The following is a 20,087-nucleotide window of genomic DNA, read 5'->3' on the forward strand; positions in this document are numbered from 1 at the left end:
CAAATCACAAATTGTTGCTCACAAAATGTCTGCTTCACAAAAAGAGCTTCTTGTGGTGGTTGGTTTATTGTGGAAGGCTTTTTTTTCTGCCTCAGCACAAGATACAAGCCTGAAATTCACTTTAAAGGTAATTTTTGTAATCCCAATCTTATCCTGATCGTGTTCTACCCACTGGTCGCAAGTCCTTGCCTTACGCCAACGGTCAAGACGTCCATTTCCCTGAGAGCATTACACCTGCACCCAACGTAGTAGGGCCATGAAAATATACTCACAGCAGCAGCAGCAGCAGCAACAGCAAGAAAAAATGGAAACAGCGCTCAAATAAATTTACGTAAAGCAAGCGACTGTACCACCGGGCGAGGATATCCTCTTCGCGATCCCTTTCGTCCGTACGATCGACTCAATCCCGTTGCATAAGTACCGTAGACTATTACGGACCATGCGGAAGGGTCCATGCTTTTCGACCGGCGAAGTGGCAGCCTTATTTTATGTGCCAGGCCTCCTCTTGCCATCACACACGCTTCGGTAGCAGCCGACATCGATAAAGCCTGCAAAACCCGTGAAAGCCTTCCAGAAGCCCTCAATCGCAATATTCTCAGGAGTGTCCCAGCAGCTGGCAGCGGCAACCGGGAAGCGAAAAATGCAAAACCGATAAATATTAAATAATGCTATCACTGGGCAAAACCTAAGGTGTGTGTGTGTCTATGTGCGAGTGCGGTGGTCCCAGTGGCCGTTGCAAGTCGCTCGTGTTTCGCCCGAACGAAAGAAAATAGACGAAATAGGGTTATCCTTTCGATGTTTGTTTTATTCATGGGGGCTTACCTACCCATTCCTCGGGCACAACGAAGGCGCAAGAGCGCACAGACAAAAAAAGGGGGGAAAAATCATCTGGGAGTAAAATCTCGAGCCCAGCCCGATCGGCCGTCGTGCATAAATACGGCAAAGAAAATATATGCACGTCTCTTGCGAGCAATGGTTGAAACGGTGCGGCACGCCTCGCAAAGGAGCAAAGGATGCGGAATAAGATTCACCGCCGCCGCGTACGATGTGAAGCTTTTGTACATCTTCCGGTGTGCCGAGCGTAAATCGATGCAAGCATACAGAAATTGGGCTGGGACGAACGAAGTATGGAAAAAGAAAAAGAAGTACTACACACACACAATAAAAAAAACACACCGCCAGCACAAGCAAGATGAAAATGCGATAGAAGGGAAAAAGGGAAAATCAGGCCACAGCAGGCGGCGGCCTGGATGTGGGGAGGTTGTTAGTGAGGGCAGAAAGAAATGTTGCAATCGCCACTATCCGCAGGACAGCGTGAGAAACATTTGCCCACACTCTTTGCGGTCTCGCTCATCCTTCAGTTGGGAACATATCCTCTCGCAAAAGGTCCCCATCGACGGGAGGAACAGATGTGCAGCTAACTGGCGTGGTGTGTGGTGTTTTCTCTCTTTTTGTTGTTGTTCGTATACGTATCTCCAAGGCAAAAGGAACCAAAAAGGCAAACGACGGGTCCTGCGCGGCATCCGGGGTACGCAGCATGATGCATAAAAATAGGCATAAAAGATCCCCTTTAAGTAAGGTGTAAAGGATAAAAACCGGATTCCCGCCGGCACGATGAACCCGTTTAGTTGCCATTTCTATGGCCATTTCTGGTCGTGCCTTTCCTGTGTCCTGTCCCTGATGAACGTCAGGACCTCCGTCGATAGAGCGAGAGAGAGAAGGCATGCGATTCGTTGCCTGCAAGTGGCATGGAACCGAACGCAAATAAGGTGCAATAAAAAGCTGAAAATAACGAGAATCGAAACGAAACGGTGGCGTTTGTTTCGCAGACGCAAAGTTTTTGCTTTTTGGGAGTATGTGTATTACTTTTTTTTGTTGCTCCTTTTCCTTCGAGCGACACCGAGGGTCTTGCCGTTCGGCTTTCCAATTGGAAGTCGTTCGCAAGGACATAAATAAGAAGCCGATAGATCCGGAACGGCGCCCGAATCGGGGTGGTGCCAGGACGATCATCTGCATGGCGCTGGTGTCCTTTTTCTTTGCCAGCAGCCCGAATGGGGCGAGCAGCGGAGCACGGCTGGTGGAACAATTTTTACCGCAACATAAACGAATCGAAATCATCATCGAAACCACTTCGGTTCCGATGCGTGCTCGTAGCTTTTTATTCGCATTCTCGCTTTCTCACTTTCCCGCTGCTTTTGCGTTGATTCTTGCGCCGACTTATGCTAACGGGAGAACCCTCTACCGCACAGCATGCTACCACCACGGGGTGGATTCACTCGCCAGGAGCGCCGCAGCGAAAGCGAAAGGAACAAACGCAACGCCTCAACGGAGCATCGCCACGCCAGCATCATAACTCGAAGAGCGGAGGGGGGCCAAATGGCAGTCAAACGACGCGTGGTGCGGGATCCTTCAGGCAAGTGTGATCCTGTGACCATTAGGGCCGCCCAGCGCGCGTGTGCGGAAGTGCGGACTGCGAAGGCTGCATGGGGGCTAAATTTGCGATTTTGTTCGCCTCGAACGACCTCAAAAGTTGGAATATAAATGATACGCATTAGCATAAAAGATATATGTACATCATATGCTCGCACCGTGCGAGATTCGCTGGCCGTTCGCGCTCGAGAGGCCTCTTGGGTGGTGTGCGAACTAAGAAGGGGGAAGATTTTTGGTGGTTGTGTGTCCGTACGAGAACGAGCTTTAGCCGTTCGCGTGGAGTAATGTCGTTGTTGTTTTTTTTTTTTGCTCTACCAGGGACGTCGCGGCGATGTTTCTTTGCCGGTTGCGTGCCCAACGGCGTCGGCTTGGCTTCAAAAAGTAGGTTCGAGTCGTTTTGCATTTTATTTCGCTAGCCATCTCTCTTGCTCTGTCGCGCCAAAAAGGGCACATTTTGTGGTAGCGATTTTGGCGGGACGAGCTAATAATTTTGCCACAGCGCGTTTGGTAAAGCAGCAGCACGGGCTTCCGGTCTCCGGACGATAGAGTGTGCCCCGTCGCTATCTTCATTACTGCTGGCACCATGAGCATCGGTCGCATCGGAAGCAAAGAAGCATCACCATCGTCATCATCATCGTCACGAGCAGGTTCATCAGGTCCCGACCGGAGTGGCCATTAGTGCGTGTGTGTTTCTCGCTGCGGGATGGAAATTTGGCGCAAATCTGACGTTGCCGAAAGTGGAGCGCTTTTTCCCCCTCGGGGGGTTTGAAGCAAAGTCGTTGACGAACCACGCTTGCGGTCGTCGTTTTCGCGAGGCCTTTTTCAATGTGTGGCGATGTGTTTGAAATGCATTCACAGGTGTGGGAATTTGAATTCTACCAAACGGGTGCTGCAAATGCAAATGCATAGAAATATCGTTCCCTACCAGCTTGAATTCTTCGTAGTTTTTGGAAACTAGAAGTTTCTGTTTCACTAGGCGCACGATCGATGATTAAAATGGATGATTTTAATCTTTTAAAGCTTGACTAAAAAATGCCTTAACCTTAATCTTTAAACCAGATGCATACTTTTTCATGATGTTTATTTCATAAATGAACTTCATGCAACGACAAGAAAACAATTCTTGATACCACAAGTAATGGTGGTACTCGATAGAAATGGCATTTCCAATGCATTGAGTCACGTCTTTTTCCGGCAGCCGCCAGCAACGATGGTTTGTAATGAAAAAAACCGATGCTCCGACTGATGCAATATCGATACACAGAGAACGTTCACGTAATCATAGCCCGATGGTGCGATTAGGAAAGGGGACCAATTTTCCCAAGAAACCATTTCCAACAATCGCCAGGAAAACCGTTTCGATTTGGTGGCCGACCATTTGGACGCGATATGTCGGTCCCGGGATTCGATATCTCCCTCGGCCTTCTCTCTCTTTCTCTCTCTCCCAACACACCCGCGTTTGCTTCACCGCGCATCGACGGATTTCACTTGTCTTCATTTATTTTTAAGCAGAGGGAAATCTAATTTAAAACTGCAAGATAAGACGGGTGGGCCAAGAAAGCGGTTGACCAGTCAGCCAGCCGGTCTTTGAAACGTGGCTTCGGTCGAGCTCCACGAATAGGTCGACCGAAAACTTCAGCAATCCTTGCGAGGGTACCCCGGTTCGGCAAGCCGGTTGGAAAATGAAGAAAAATTAGACGAAGCATCAAAAGGAGGCACCAGGTGGCGGTGGCGGCGGCGCATGTTCGATTGCTCGTGATGCGATGGCATTGCAGCAAAGTCATGTGGCAACGGATGGCAAAAGGGAGCAAAAAAACAGCAGAAGGAACATTAGGAAGCCACCACCGGTTCGAGAAGATGGAAATCGGGGAGCTCGTTCGCGAGAACGTCAAAGAAAGCTTTCAAAGAAAACCATTCTCACGGTGGCCACGGTAGCGACGGCGGTGGTGCGGAAGAAAGATGTTGCACGTGTTTTATGCCGTGGTGGTGCGTTTTCCTTTTCGTTCGTTTTTTTCTTTTCGTTCGCTCCTCTCACTTGTTTGGCATTTCCACGTGGCATTGGATTCGTGCCCCCTTGCTGAATTTCCTCGCATCCGTCGGAGTTCAGAAAACGAATGAAAAACGAGTTAAATTTTTAGGACCACCATTTTCCGCGCGAACGAACCGAGCCGGTGTTGGCGGGAGCGCTCGGCATTGTTTTCCCGCGACCCCATTTTTTATTGGGTTTTCATTGATTTTTATGCCAAACCATTTTTGGTTTATTCACCGCTACCGCTGCCATGCGCTGGCGTATTGTAATAAATTCTTTTGCAAGACCGAAGCCGAGTCTTGGAATAAAAGAACACCGAAAGTCACGGCGAGCGAAGAAAAAAAACGCACACACCTACACAAAAGCGAAACATTTGATTAGATAGCTCCGATGGCGAGGAGAAGGACCTTATAAAGAAGGACAACGAATGATGCTGGTTCGTGTGCGGCCAAAAGGCATAACTTTTGGCCGTCGAAGGGTGGGTGGGCAGACTTTACGGTGTATCGAAAGTTTATTCCCGCGTGCATGGGCACGATACGGGCCGAAGAAAGAACGGCCGGAGTTTTGGGTGGAATTAAATCATAAAATTAAATATCGATAAAACAACCATCGCGCACGCGATGGTACGAGATGACAGCCGTTTATCTTGCTGTTTGATTGGGCCAATGTTCGTTTCGTTCGCCGATAGGAGAGCACCCAAACAGTAGCAGCTGCATGTTTACCATAATTTGATTTCATATTTCGTAAGACCGCTCAATTTCCTAATACAGAGCGACGTGCACCGGTACCGAATGCGCGAGCGGAAACGACGAACAACTAATCCGCGCATCAATCTTCCTTTTTGCGAGACGGTCGGGCCCCCGAATCGTTTCGTGCTCCTCAGGCCAGCACCTTTACAATGTGTGTGTGGGGCACGGAAATTATAATTCCATTTTGCTGAAATCTTATCGACGGGCTGCAATCTGTTTGCGTCTGGCAGCTGGTGCAACATTTTCAGCGTGGATTTGCTCGATCCCGACCAAACTAAAATGCACCCCGTAAATGGTGGCGAAATGGTGGGCAAAACAAAAAGAAACCACCGACCAAGCCCTGGGGAGCGGTGGGAAAGACAACAACGACGAAAGAAAATTAAAAAAAAACACACGACCAAACCTGCCGTGAACCCCGGAACGGTGCGATAAAGCGTAGAGAGCGCAAATAAAGTACGACAGGTGCGCTTCGCGAGGCGAAGGGGCTGCTGCACACAAATCGTGAATGAACGAGGGAACAACCCGCAGGAGTTCCGTCACCGAGGGGGGAGAGAAAAAAGGGCTCCGGCAAAACCGGTCACGAGGATCGAGCTGAGTTTCAGCTGCCGCCCGCCACCGATCGACGTGATAAGCGTACGCGATTCGCTGGTGAGATGGCACATTTTCGTTTCCTGAAGACGCCTGAATTTTGGTCGATCTCGCGCAATTCCACCAGCTGCCCTGGTGGGCCCTTTAACCCGTCGCGTTTGCCCCGGCTTGGTTCCATCCTCAGTGCGGTAGGCTCTTGTATTAAAGCTATCATCGCTATCTGCCGGGGAGGCCAAAACCGGGCACATCGATAATGTAACGAAACGCCACCGGGATTGCTTCCTACGGGTGGAGGTCATTAAAATCTGGCCGGCTGTCTCGAGTAGCCCTCTCTCTCTCTTCCACACTCACACACTCACTTACAAAGGAGCACTGCAAATAACGAGCAGAAGATTATGTTCGTGTTTTTTTTTTGTTTCTTTCCCTGCTCGCTGCAGGTACGATGCAGCTGAAAGCCCTCGATGCAGGACACGCCGCAGGGAAGCGTACAGAACGAACAGAAGATGCAAGCAGTCGGCAGACAGGACCCCTATCCTTGTTCGGGAGTTTTCTTATGCATGGTCCGTTTTGCGTGCGCTGCATGCATCACGAAATGCAATCAAAAAACTCGCTTTTTTCTCCCGTCAGGTTTCATCACATCACTTCGGGGTCTTCAAAATTGAGTTTCGGTTACGTGGCGGCGATGTTTTTTTTTTTTCGGATAAGTCTCAAAATTCATCGAACGCGTGCTCCGATTAAATCCCCGAAACGAGCTGCTCTTGGAGGAATCGCCACGGTGTGTTTGTGTGTGTCACGGTACACCGCGAATTTGGTTTCATTTTTCACTTTACGACTTGCTTTTGCCTTGCGGCGGGCTCGCGCGTGATGGATGATAAAAAATTCATCGCTATGCGCCGTTACGCCGTTGCGCCTCGCTTCCGTGCCCGGGTACGCGCCAAAAACTTTTCCCCACCCTTTATACCCTTTGCCATGTCCCCATGACCCACGGCCACTGTTTGGCTGATGCGTGCCGCCGGTACTTCTGCACGGCTCCCTTTTTTTCGCCACACCATCCAGGCCACACGTTGCTCCTTTGGCGGAGTCGAGGCTGCGGCGAATTAATTCCGCTTCCTTTTGCCCGGGCCGTCTCGACGGTCGGCCTTTTTGCGACGCCTGGCCAACCTTCGACCGGCCGGGAACCCGGAAACGAGAAGTGCATTCGTTTCGAAACGCCACGCTTTTCCTTCCTATCCCTTCTTCCCGAAGCATCAGTTGCATCGCCGGTTGGGCTCTCGACGGTGTGTTTCGGTTTCGGTTGAGCAAAAACCCCCCGGACACGTTGGAACGGGCCGCGAACGCACCAAAAACCCAACAGAGAAGGGAACACGTGGTCACAGTCCGGTGCAGTCGGCCGGTTTTGATGATGCTCCGGATCCGGAACAACATTGCCTCCCCCCCCCCCACCTGCTCATCGCCCTGCCAAATTTCCACCGTTTGCATAAATGAATGTATGAATGTATGAATAAATTATCGAACCTCCATTGCATATGCGTACGAACTCTCGTTACTCGTCTCCACATCCCGCCGACTGTGGACAAGCGTGCGGATGGGATGAATTATAAACGGACCATATTCGCCTCTTTTTTTTTCGTCGTCGTCGTTGTTGTTGTTGTTGTTGTTGTGTTTGCTTCCTGCTCTTCTGTTGCCCGAGGGGGACACACTCGGGGTTTGAGCTGGCGGTGATAATTTACATCAGGCACCCGCTGAACAGGCCACCACTGTAATGAGGTGTGGCGCGTATGGAAACGTAAACAATGTTAGCTTTGATTATGGGACGCAACAACGAAAAAAAAATCACGGAGAGAGGAAAACAAAAACAAAACACCAGCTAAAAGCTGCGTAAACAAAAGGGGTCCGTTCGCGTCCCCCCGGGGGGAGTGCAGCTTAAAGTGAGGCTCGAACCGTTACGAGATGCGAATCAAATATGAGCGGAAGCTTTAATGCACCGTACGGACCTTTCCATTTTCCCGGGTAGCAGATTGCATGAAGCTTCTTTTCTCTTCTCCATCATAAAGCAATTAAGCGACAGGTACCGCACTGCGTTCCCGAAACCAAACCCTTGGAACCGGTTGGCCGGGCGATAATTATCACATTTAAATTTGGCGAACCACGGCAAGGGTGAGATAAATCGTGGCCACGTAGCTGGCTGCCGTAGCTGCATGAAATCTCGATCGTGTCCGAAACGCGCACAAAATTGCAATATCCGGCCGGCGTTGTGGCCTAGCGCGGCGCAGCTGTTTCTCGGCCCGAAGATTAATTATCTGATTGCGTTTCCCCAGAGTCCTGGGGACGGGCTCACGGTTACTGCTGCCGGCTGCAGATGTGTAGCTAGAGCGGAAGCCCTAGGTTTAAGTTTAGGGGCAGAAGAGGAGATAGAGAATTTAAAAAAGTATATAAATGCCCCAAATTAGATTGCCTACCTTGAGTCGGATCATTTCATTGGAATTGATTATGCTGCTTTATGTTTTAGCGCTGCGTTATCTCTTTCTCTCAGCTACCTTTTCTTACAGCTGTGTCTCCGTGTCGGTTAGCAGCCGCCGTGTTCTCGAAACACGGGGACGAAGAGAAAAAAAATACTTATTTTACGAGTTTTTAATCCGTTTCCACCTTACCAAGCTGCCCAACCGTGTGCCGAGGCTGATCGGTTCGTCCATAAATCGGCGGGCTCTTCCACCACCGAAAGGAGCATAAAATCCCGATACACAACGCATTCAAAAAATTGTAACAACCCACTGGGCTGCTGCCCCCCAGTACTCAAGAGGGGGTCATGAAACAAAAGAAAAACGAAACCCCGGTAGGCTTCCACTCCTTCGCGCATTTGACAGCTGTGGCACGTTTTTATTGCCACGGCACAAAATTCGCACCCGCAGTGTGCAAAGTAGCAGCCGGCAGGAAACTCAACGGAGGATAAGCGGCCAGCTTAAGCGGTTCGGCGGCAGCAGTCGATCGAATTTTTACCTTTTGTTCCTTTTTTTTTTTTGGTTGGTCGGCTCCAAACCCCCGGAATCACCTAATGCCGATCAGTTCCGGTAGGGCGAGCTAGGACGATTGAGCCGTTGCGTTGCCGGGCTTAACGCGTGGGCCTTTTGTTTGTTTGTGGCCTCGGTGGAAACGGAGCCCAAAGGCAGAAGCGAAAAGGTAAAGAGCAACCTGCACGCCTAAGATCACCTGCCTTCAACCTGCCTGCGGGGTTGTCGGCGAAGGGCGCGTACGCGAGGGCAAATAAATAAACCCATCGGAAAGTGGCAAAGCGCAGCTCAAAAGCGAAAGCTCGTTTGATTGAACGGTAGGCGGGGAAAGCGGGACAGCGAGAAAGGACCGACTCCCTCGTCGTAGGAAGGACCTTGTCGAAATAGTCAAAATTGGCCGGTACTCGATTAGCTTTTGAAAAATGTACCTGCTGCCGCAGCTGCTTAGCAGCCGATGACGGAAGCTGAGCCCGAAAAGAGAAGGTCGACACGACGCACACACACAGAAAAAAAAAACAAACGGCAACAAAAGCTCGGCGAACAAAAAAAAAGGGACGCCATGTGGCGTTCGGTGTCCCGCGCGCGCACACAAACCGTACCCAACGCTCCGGTGACCTGCGCAGCTGGCGGGGTTTTGTGGATGGGATTGAAAAATGGTAGATTAAGGAGCAGGTGATATTTCATCTTTCACCGAACAGGCGAATACCATTGCCAACGCCGGTCGGTCGGTTGGTCCTATGACGCAGTTACTTTTCCGTGCGAGCGCTTTCCTTTTTGCTACTGCGCCCTTTAAGGGAACCTTTCGACCCGAATGGACCCGCGAGAGTCTATTGACTTTGAGCCGGTGGAGCCACCCTTTTTTGGAGGACAACAGGAAAGGTCGATACAAATGGAATATATTAGAGCGGGCTTTTTTTCCGTTGCCGCCATTTGCCGGGGGGTGTTGGCCACCATTGCGGTACGTGTAACGTGTCACGCACGTCCGTAAATCGGTTGAGTGATTTGATGGGTTTGCGTATCGGTTTACGCCGTGTTGCTTGCAAGAAAGGCGCGAAAGCGATGGAATGTGTGTTTTGGTGTAAGCGAAAGCGAGAGAACCGGAACGGGAAAAATAGGATAAAATAGGGGAGAAATAAATAAGAAAAAAGGTTGAGTTGAATAATTTCGTGTCGTTTGTGTCCGAAACCGTGCCGAGGATTGCTACAAATAATGGTGCAAGGTAGCGCACGGCCAGCGGGGTTGGTAAAAGAAGCGAAAAGACACAAACACAAACAAATAAAGATAAACGATTGAGGGGGCGGTTTTTCTCACCCGGCGTGAAATGGGAGTTCATTTTTTGGAGATTTGCTTCAGATTTTCACCGGGCTCGTTTTCTGGAAGGGGCAGAGCGAAGAGAAGGATGGCTTAAGCGTAAAAGTGTAACGGAAAGAAAAAAAAACGAAATAAAAATAAATAGCAGTGGATTGGTAGGAATTCAATTTTGTAACCGGCAGGAATATTGATTATGATGGCAGCGGTGAGTCGAATAGCGATCACTTTTGCTCACTTTTCCTCCGTGATTTGGGGCTGGGGAATATATATTGCTTTAAATTTTGAAGCATTTGGTAGCAGTGGAACGATTTGAATGCTTTCAGATGAAGCTGGAGAAATCAGTTCTCGTTTGGCTTGGCTAGTGATTGAAAAAGTTTCAGAGGTATTCGTAAATGGTTAAAGCTCCTGAAGCTGGAAGCATTTTCAATGATCGCTATTAAATCACGCCTAAAGCTATTCGTGTAAACCATTACTTAAACTATCCTTTACTGACCTCATAAAACCCGTTGGAAGCTTTCTGGTGTGTTTCACCCAATCACCAGCCAAGAAAACGACGCTAATACATTTGATTTTAGTAGATTGAATATTTGTGCGTCCCCCAAAAGCAACCCCAAAATTGTTTGTTGAAATCGCTCAATATTCGTGACCAGCCAGCGAGATGTAAATGGTACTATCCCAAATGGCCAAGAGTTTGCGCTTGGAACGTAATTGATGAATTTGATTTGAACTGGCGAGCGGAAGGGGTCGACGTGGGGCTCAGACTTTTCGCCAACTCGGAACCGCTTTTCAATCGCCTCAAGGAGGCAGCGCAATTGCGCAACCCTCGCCCTAACGAATTTCCGATCCCGACCCAAACAAGCGATCTCACCCCCCATTCTGCCGCATTTTAGGTCCGTTTCGGTTGCTTGCGCTCGGTGCGAAGAGGCTCTGTGTTTTTCTTTGGCCGTTTCCGAGGGTTAAAAAAAAACGCCCCAATTCCGGCTGGGCCACTGTCTCTCGTTACCATAATTGATCTCGGAACCCTAACGAATCGCGCCGACCAAACTTTTCTCAGCCACTGGGAGCCACCCCGGAACAACGGGAAACTTTTCTGGCCCACCTTTTTCCACCACCCTCCGGGAAAAACCCGAGAAAAGCCGCGGAAAAGGAGGCACTTGCATCAATAGCGCGAATCGATGACGAAAAACCGCCGGCGAATCGTTTTCCGAGATCGACCAGAGAGCGGTCCAAACATCGACGTCAGCAGCCGTAAGACACGGAACCGGCTTCTTTCGGCGAAGTGAAACTGGCCGACGGTCCGCATCCGGGTTCCGAGAGTCCGCAGGTCCAGGATGTCCTTGTCTCGGTTCCCACCCATCCCCGAGCAGGACGCGATGACGAACTGTTTGTTGCCTTAAGCGCGAACCCGCTGCGGGAGCTCTGCTGCAGATCCGGACCTGGGACCCTTCGTCAGCCCTAAGGATTTCCGCTCGTTTAACTTCCATTATGGTAAACGTTTTCTCACCGCGGGGCACGGCGCACAGAAAATCAATTTTGCAGACCATTCCGCGCAACGCCGGCCAGAGGCGCTCGGTTCGCCCTGTTATTGCCGTGGCTCAAATCTTTCAGCCCACCGCACAGCAGCAGCGTTTTGGTGCTTCTTGTGTTTTGTGATGCTCCCGTTGGCGGGCGGCTGACGACAGCGTCTTGTGGAAGCCAACTTCGTGCTCCCACGGACCGATAGGAAAAGGGCGGGTTTTGTTTCAAACGAGGCGCAAATTTCTCGCCGCACGGAAAACGACGCCCGGAAGTGCTCGGGGAGACAGGAACCCAGCTAAACGTCGTCAACCGGTCCAGCTCCAGACGACTACCGAGGAGGGCGGAGAGCGTTCCTTCATCGCGGGCTGAAATTCTAATTGACTCGAGGAAAATTCTCGCATCCTGTCCGTCAAATGGCAGTCAAGAAGTCGAATGGCGAATGTCGCTTCCGGGCGCGCGCTCGCAAGCACCCTGTCAAAGATTCTGCGCGCGTCGTTCGCTTCGGGGCTGAAAGCTTCCACAGATGGAGGAGAACAAATACAGCAACAACTGAAAAATGGCAAAGAAATAAAACCATTTGCAGCGACCACTTCCCATTCCGCCGCGCTCCATGGAGGCCATGTTTAGAGCGGTTTCAAGAAAATCGTAGCTCGCCACACCCGAATGTGACTGACAACCGTGGAAAGTGGAAGTCACGCGCGTCGTGACCGGGGGCGGGAACACGCACAAGGACGAGCGGAGGTCCGATGAAATGGCAGAAAGGAAAAAAAAAGAAGATTGGCACCGCTCAGACACGAGACGGACGTGGTAATTTGTGCCAAACGAGAGCGGATGGAAACCGCCCGGAAGCGGAAATACTCAAAACGTGAAGTGGCTTGCCGCGGGTGGCGTACAGGCCAGCGCATGGGGTGGATTAGCGACATTTTTGTCACCCCTCCCCGTTGAAGTTGCCGGAAACGGCGGAATCATTGTTGCCCGCTAAATGCCTTGTTGACTTTTTCCTGCCCAAGCCGCGAGGACGCGAGCTATGGCAGATTGACGCGTCTTGTCGGTTTCTTGTTTTTCTGCTCTTTTCCTTCTCGCAGACACTTTTCACTTTCGATGGAGCGTGGGGTTTTACGATTATTCCTATCCCTCTCCTGCCAGACGGCGGCACAAACACACACACACACACACACACACACACACACATACAAACAGATGTTCATTTGATGATGCGCCCTGCGTAGAAGGACATTTTGGACGCCCTCGAGGCGCCGTTAGTTGAATGATCTCTCGTTAACGTGAGGCCAAAAATTCCATCCAGCTCAATCTCGTTAGCGGAGTGCCCTAAAGCGTGCGGGTGTGGGTGACGCGGGAGATGCTCGCGAATGGGTCGTCCAGGACTCGTCCAGGTTGGGATGGGCAAGATAAATTCATTATCGTGCACGTCCGCTCGCGTGCCCTTCCGCCGGATCGCGGATGGAAATGGAATGCTCGTGCGCGAGAACGGTGGGCATAAATCGGGCAAAAACATCTGCCCGCGAGACGAGCGACGAGCGACAAATTGGCAATATTTACACGTTTTCTCCGCGCGAGGTCGAGGAAAAAGCCCATCCCCCGTGAGGTCGACACGACGGGAGCGCTTTATGCTACTTTGTTTATGTAACAAACAAACGCGCTGCAAGCGACATTCGTTTCGTACCCGAGGCTCGTGTTAATCAAGAGTCAAGAGGTTGGTTGTGGTCGTTTTTTCTTTTTCACCGTTGCGTGCTTTAAAAACCTCCCCCAAAGCGGTGGTGTTGTGCCATTTCGACCATGCGATACTTAAGCTGGGCCACACAACTGCACAACTTCGCTGGTCAATTTAATTGTCTTTTGATGAGCTCGCTCACTCGTCGGGGTTGACGCGGACGTCGCGTTCCATTAGCAGAACAGGAATTACTCACCACTCGAGCCCGCTGGGAGCGGATTATTGGTGGTGATAAAACAAAAAAAAAACACCAAACCAGACTGGCCCCCTTAAAAGCAAGCCTACTTCAAGGTCCGTTAATGTTTGCGAGCAGCTTTTTGGCACCGTTTCAGGCAATCGCGCCAATCAGGTGCTGGGAGGGGGCGAAAACAGCACCAGGGCAATTAAATTTTACTCCAAATTTGACAACATCACCATCTAAACGGTCACAGTCGGTATTGCACCAGCAAGGACACCCTGGACGGTGGAAGCACGCGGCGCCAGGGATTTTGCGCGCAATTTTCACACATAATTCCAAGCCGCCAGCCGTTCCGTGCCAGCGACGAGTCCTTTTCGAACGCAGGCAAGTGAAAAAGTGAGTGAGAAAGAGAGAGAGAGCTTTCCAACGATCTGCCATAATCATGATCATTACCATACTTAATGACCGCACTGAAAAGTGGGTGGGTGGGTGGGAGAGGTGACACGGTTGTCCGAAGCCGAGTCCTCGTGGTGTTGGTGACCGATGGTGAGGAGCGACAAATTCGTGCTTCAATCTTCGCCCAACCAACGATCAGTTGTTGCCGGGCATAAATCAAAATATCATCTGCCCTTTGGGGGCCGGCTACGAGAGCTGTTTGCTCGCTGTTGGCGCCAGCAGGGTGGGAAAATTCCGGACCGCTTATTGTTGCGTCGACTGGCCGCGAGCCCATTTTCGTCACCGCGCGACCGGATGTGAGAAGTATCAGCGAAAATGGCGAAGCGGAAGTGAGCGTGCATGTGTGAGGAAATGTGTACAGTGTCGCGGTGACGGCGAGCGTACGCCACGGCGTTGGTCCATTATGTCGAGTGCGTGGAAAATGGCCTGTTTCCGTTGTAGTTATTATTTTTCCAATTGCCAATGTTGTGCCAATTGGTGGTATAACCCCAAAAAAAAACGCGATGCGAAGAATGTGATATGGCGCATGCGATGGAAGCATTTTGAGTTAAACAGGTTATACGAAATACCCTCCAATGTTAGTGTTGTAAAAGCTCATCATTATGAAATGTATTTAAGCTGCGCAGAAAAGCTGTCATTAAAAAGGAGCCCAAGCATGTAGGATTAATGGGTGGTCAAGCGGTGTCCGAGCTTGTTCTATGGCCGAATCTCAATTTTTCTTCTTTTTTTCCACAAGGTTGATGTAAATTTTGAAAGAACCATTCTGTACGGAAGCACGGCACGAAAGCTTTCAACGATCCAGAAAGGCATCGGAACGACGTTAATGATATGTTTTATTTTCTGCATCATAAAAAAAAACCTGGCCATAAAAAAGAAAGCTCTTGATCACGTCCTGTACCCAAAGTGAAGAAGAAAAGAAAAGAAAGAAAGAGAAAGAGAGAAAAAAAACAACCACCCATAACGCGCACCACTCGTCGACGGTTACGAACTGCCGCGGTGGTGAAGTAAATAATAAAAACCCGACGGATCCACTCCATCGACGAGAAGTAGGCTTGGTGGTGTGCCTATGACGCACCCTGTAGCCAACACCAACTGGTCGAGCCGGACGAGAACTCGCACTTTTCCTCGTCGTCGATGCTTTTTCACCCCTCCATTGGCAGGAAAAACGTTGCGCGCGGTTGCTGAGGCGTGAAATAACCCTCGCCGTGGGGCCGCTTGCCACCGGCGAGTTTTGAACGTGGCAGTGTGGCCCGTCACCGGCACGTCCAAAGGGTCCTGACCCGTGGTACACCCCCTGCACCCGGGTTATAATTAAGGGAAATTTAATTTATGCTCCAATACATGAAACATTTATCAACGGCTTTTGCCGCTCGGAAGGCCGCATGAAGCAGCAACTGGGCCCTCAGCGTGGCCCGAGGACTGTGCCTATCCTTTATTTCCCAACACATGCGCACGTACCTTCAAGCGCGATGCACACACACCCATACGCACACAAATTCATAAACGGAACGTCACTCTGTTCGCCCGCAGGCGGTCGGTAAAAGTAACGTATCCGCGAGTCTGTGCCATGTTTTGCATGTGCGGTTCCGTAAGTAGTGCGGAAACGTGGAATACGAGCGGAATTTAATAAAACGAGCCTGGCAGCCACTCACCCTCCGTTATCGCGCGCAGGACGACCAAGCGCGTCCTAATGGGCAAACCGGATAAACCCGTCAGCGGGTGTGGCGTCCCGTGGCACATAGGAAAACCCCCTCCAGGTTGGTGAGTCATCGTCGCGGCAGTGTTTTATGACTGATGGATGACCCTCCAAGGTGTGGTATCCTTGGCGTCGCCTGGCGGAAGAGGGCACAAACGCGCGCCATCATCCGCCATAAGTCCGAGGTCCGGCTCTAATGGCTGCGCTTACGAGTTGTTTGGTTGGGTTCTAACGATGTTAGCCCACGGGCCATGCGGGCGCGTTGATGGCGGCGTTGATGATGGGTCAATTGTGTCGAGTGAGGTCCATTATTGCTTCTTTGAACTCGTTCGATCAACTTTCTCCCATCGGACCTTGCCACCTTGTTTGACGTGACACCACGAATTGATCTTTTTGTGTGCGATGGCGCGTCGATCGACGCGTGGTATCGATCGAAGGTGTAGCGATTTTAATCAAAATTTAATTGATTCAATGAATGAGATTATTTGCGCGTGTAATTGGTCTCGCGCTCATTTAATTGATTGGTAATCCTTTCACGCAACACGTTATCCCCACGCGGAGTTAACAAATTAATTGCAACAATCTGGATCGTTTCTCGTATGGAGGCATACAAAATGGCAACCAAAAATCCGTCCGCTCAGAGACGACTTTAAACGGCGAAGGACTCTTCAGCCACAGTGCGAGGCGATGCTAATAGACAACGGTTTGAAAGGACGATCCGGCCCAGGACATCACTCTAGCCACGAGCTAAATCCGTAGCTAATTTTATTAATCCAACATCCAACGCAAACTGGCCAGGACGAAACGTTCGTCATCTTTCCAGGAAACCACCACAAAAGGTGCCATCGCGTGGAGCGAACGAGGAACCCTGCAATACCTTTTCGAGCGCCAAATTAACTCTCATTTGTCCGTGGTGTTTGAAGTACGAGTCAGCCTTCGCCTCGCTAGCGAAACGCCACACGGACAACAATCGCTTAGCCAACCGACAGCGGGATATATATTTTCATAAAACCAGTATTAGGTGGAAGCTATTTTTAGTGGTACGCCGGAACGCCTGCCTATCTTCTAACTATCATCTCCGGGTTGATACATTTTACATCATCCGTTTCCGGGGGGCCACGTGAATCGTTTTTCATCCTCGGTGCCACAGAGTTTTGTCATTTGCTCGGCTTAGGCCAAATCTCTTCTGGATTGGTGCCGCGGGAGCTCAACTCCGAGGCGAGTTGAGGCCACTTGAGTGGGGCTCTTACTATGAGAGGCCGTTCAACGTGCGTCCAAATTGGACACTTTTCTGGGAAAAGGGACTTTTCGTATTTGTTAAAAAAAAGTAACAACCGGAACAATGACTTGTTTCTCACACTGGTAAAGGGAGAGAGAGAGAGAGAGAGAGAAAAAAAGAAAGTGAAAATGTTTAGCACACCCACTCAGGTCAGTAACCAACCGAAAACTTGGCGAGTAACCAACCGTAACGAAAACCTGCCACTTTTGTAATGAGTCGTTGACGGTCGGATGCTAATGAATCTTACGTCGACATTACATCCTGGAGCCTGCTGTAAGGCTTAGTTCGGTGGGTGTTTTAGGACAGAACAGAGTGCGCTGTTCGCATGTGGGTTAAGCAGGAGCGATAATATTCCGGTCGGGAAACCACTCATAAGCTCTCGAGAGTGCACGTTGAGTGGATTTTCACTCGAAAGGCTCGAGTTTCGAGGGAAAATTTTTCCCCCAAACGAAATCCTCTCGTTAGGTAACTTGAAACGAGAGGCAGCATTGGTCTTATGAACATATATTTTTTTTTGAATCTAAGTGAAGAATACACAGTGTATTCTCGCAGGAGTAATATGACTATAAAAGAGTTTGAAGATTTTTCGAAAGTTGAAGAGGGATGCAATATGCCATAAGCTGTACAACTTATGATACTTTACATTGATTGGTATTTCCGATTTTCTTCTTTCTAGCTACCCATGATGTCGCTCATCAGGATATTTTTCACGAGGTAAATCTAGTCGACGGACATTATTAAATTTTCAAAAGTAAAGCTGTAGGTTTGCTAGCTTAGATACTAAACTCTCGCCGTTTGCACCAGAGACCGTGTTTGCACGTGCTGCATTTAGGACAGTGCGTTATTTGAAGCCATGGCGTCATCGACATCGGCCGTGGCAACAACAACACACAAAAAATGTTACCCCTTTTCATGTAAAGTCTCTCATGAACTGCTCTGATTACACACGGGTGCACGGGCATTAAAATCTAAAAAGTATCACAACATAATGCGCGCGTGGGATGATACACCGTTCCGGCCGTCCGGAACTAGGAACCGCAGGAACCTGATATACCCTGCCTGTGATCCTTTCAACCAGCGTCTGTATATTCCTACGGGCGAAACTTTTCCCCGGAAAGTGTTACTTTTGGCACTGGTGGCAGAGCGGAACACGAGCCATGCCACGAGGCTGCTTCCTGGTGCAGGTGTGCAGGCGGCAGCCTTTCGCCTCACGGGACCGCGCACTCCCTTGAACGGGTGCCCTGCGCAAATAAGGTAATTCTAAACCTCCGGCAGCATAGTTTGTTGTTATAATCATACCCTTCGCACAAACAAAGGAATCACGGGTACGCCGGGGCATATGTAAGCGAGCACTGGCCACTGTTTGCACGTGCGGAGATGTGCTGAGGTCTCGGCTCGCCTTTTCGGGAATGTCGACGCAAGGTGTAAAGTGCCGCACCATCATTGCTCTGGGCAGGAGGAGGGAGGAAGGGGGAAAAGGGACGAAATTCCAGCATCGACGGAATCCGTCCGGAGTCGTTACGCTGAGGCGGATGACGAGTTGCTGCCGTTTTTGTTGGCTGCGTGGTTGCCCTCATTTTTACCTCCGGAAGAAGCTGGAATCCCGTCGGATGATTTGTACGTGTTTCTTGGCTTCACTCGCACATCCGCATGAATAATTTCAAATGTACATTCGTGCGCTCTCTCTCTCTCTCTCTCACACTGCCACACGTACTCCGTCTCCATTACTAACCAGAAAGGACGAGGTCATGAAAAGGCTCGGCTCTCGGATGAAGCGGGTGAAAAAGTCAGCGCGATAAAACATCATTATAACGCACGAAGCCTTCCCTCTCGTACCATCGAAAGGATTACGGCTAGCGTGGGGTGCAGATGAGAAGCATGGAACAGTGAGGGAGAGAGAAATTCCTCCAGGTACGAATAAATTCTGCCGGGTGGTTGCAATATTTTACCGTGCGAAATGATAAACTTCCTCAAAAGCACCTCCGTGCGGTGCAATCGAGAGACGCAAACGAGGTGTTTCGCTGATACAATCTTTTCCTGAAAATTGCTTCGCAACAGATAAATTATGCCGGATGAACACCGGGAAACTGGGAGCAAGGGCCACTTCCGTGAAGCAAAGTGATTGAGTTCCATAGTTCGAGCTTTGGAGCTATCAGCGCTTTTTTTTTTGTTACGCTCCCTTGAGTGCGATCGGTTTAATATGGTTTAATTATTTTTCCGGTTTGTCAATCAAAAGAGTGTCGGTACAAAAAAAAGGGGGTCGCTATCGAGCGTACTCACCTGGTCATGTCGCAGGTTCAGGCTGCGCCGGATATCGTCCGCACTTTGGACGGCTTCCTCCTGTAGCTCGCGCACGAGAACCTCCGTCTTTTCCTGGCGCGATCGGAGCGACTCGAGCTCAAGCTTCGCCGTACCGAGCTCGCTCCGCAGCGTGCTGAGGTCCTCCAGCATCTGGTTGCGGAACTGGGCGTCCTTTGAGCCGCCACCGAACGATCCCTGCAGTTCCGCCAGCTCGGTGCGAATCTCGGATATCGATTGCGAGAGCCACTGAACCGTGAGTCGCTCCTTGCTCGGTGAGCTGCTTTCCCTCAGCAGGTTGACGTCCTCCCTGCGGAAAAAGCGAAAGGCAAAAACAGACGTGCGAGTTAATTTTCGTTGGTTTGCCGATTCAGGATTGTTTTTGACGAAGATGCTGTGGAAGACGGTGGCAAACCGAATCCTGCCGGTGCAATCAAATTTTAGCTCGCAACAGGGAGAGGTTTGAGAATGAAAGAGGGCCGACCGACGTGCGATTAATTTAGAAGAGTGGGCTCAAGAAGCTTCATAACCCCGGCGCAATAATGTTGAAGTCAATTAGGACCGAATTAACAGCCGAGTGTCTAATGTATGAAGCATCTTGAGATTCGCACAACGGAAACCAGGCGCTTGTAGGCGTACACATTATGATCCGTCGGACGGATGGTAAAAAAATGTGCCGACAACGATTTAGAAGATAGAATAGAAATAACACATGTACGTTCGAATGACATTGAATACCACCCGCATATATGCTTCTCAGAAACGTTGATCGTAATCGCATCGCAGTGCGAGTGGGCGTTTACAGGAAACTGATG

At 50.1% G+C, this 20,087-nt stretch overlaps 1 protein-coding gene across 1 annotated transcript in view; it reads right to left on the reverse strand.

Moving 5' to 3' along the window:
* The window catches only part of LOC128724731 (protein scabrous), a 50,840-nt gene that overhangs the window by 21,598 nt on the left and 9,155 nt on the right, over positions 1–20,087 (reverse strand). Inside the window, exon 2 of the mRNA XM_053818452.1 lies at positions 19,255–19,582. Coding sequence (XP_053674427.1) covers positions 19,255–19,582 — 328 coding nt within the window. The remainder of the gene's footprint in view (positions 1–19,254; positions 19,583–20,087) is intronic.

Source organism: Anopheles nili, chromosome 3, assembly GCF_943737925.1.
Source record: "Anopheles nili chromosome 3, idAnoNiliSN_F5_01, whole genome shotgun sequence".
NCBI classification, from domain to species: Eukaryota; Metazoa; Arthropoda; class Insecta; order Diptera; family Culicidae; genus Anopheles; species Anopheles nili.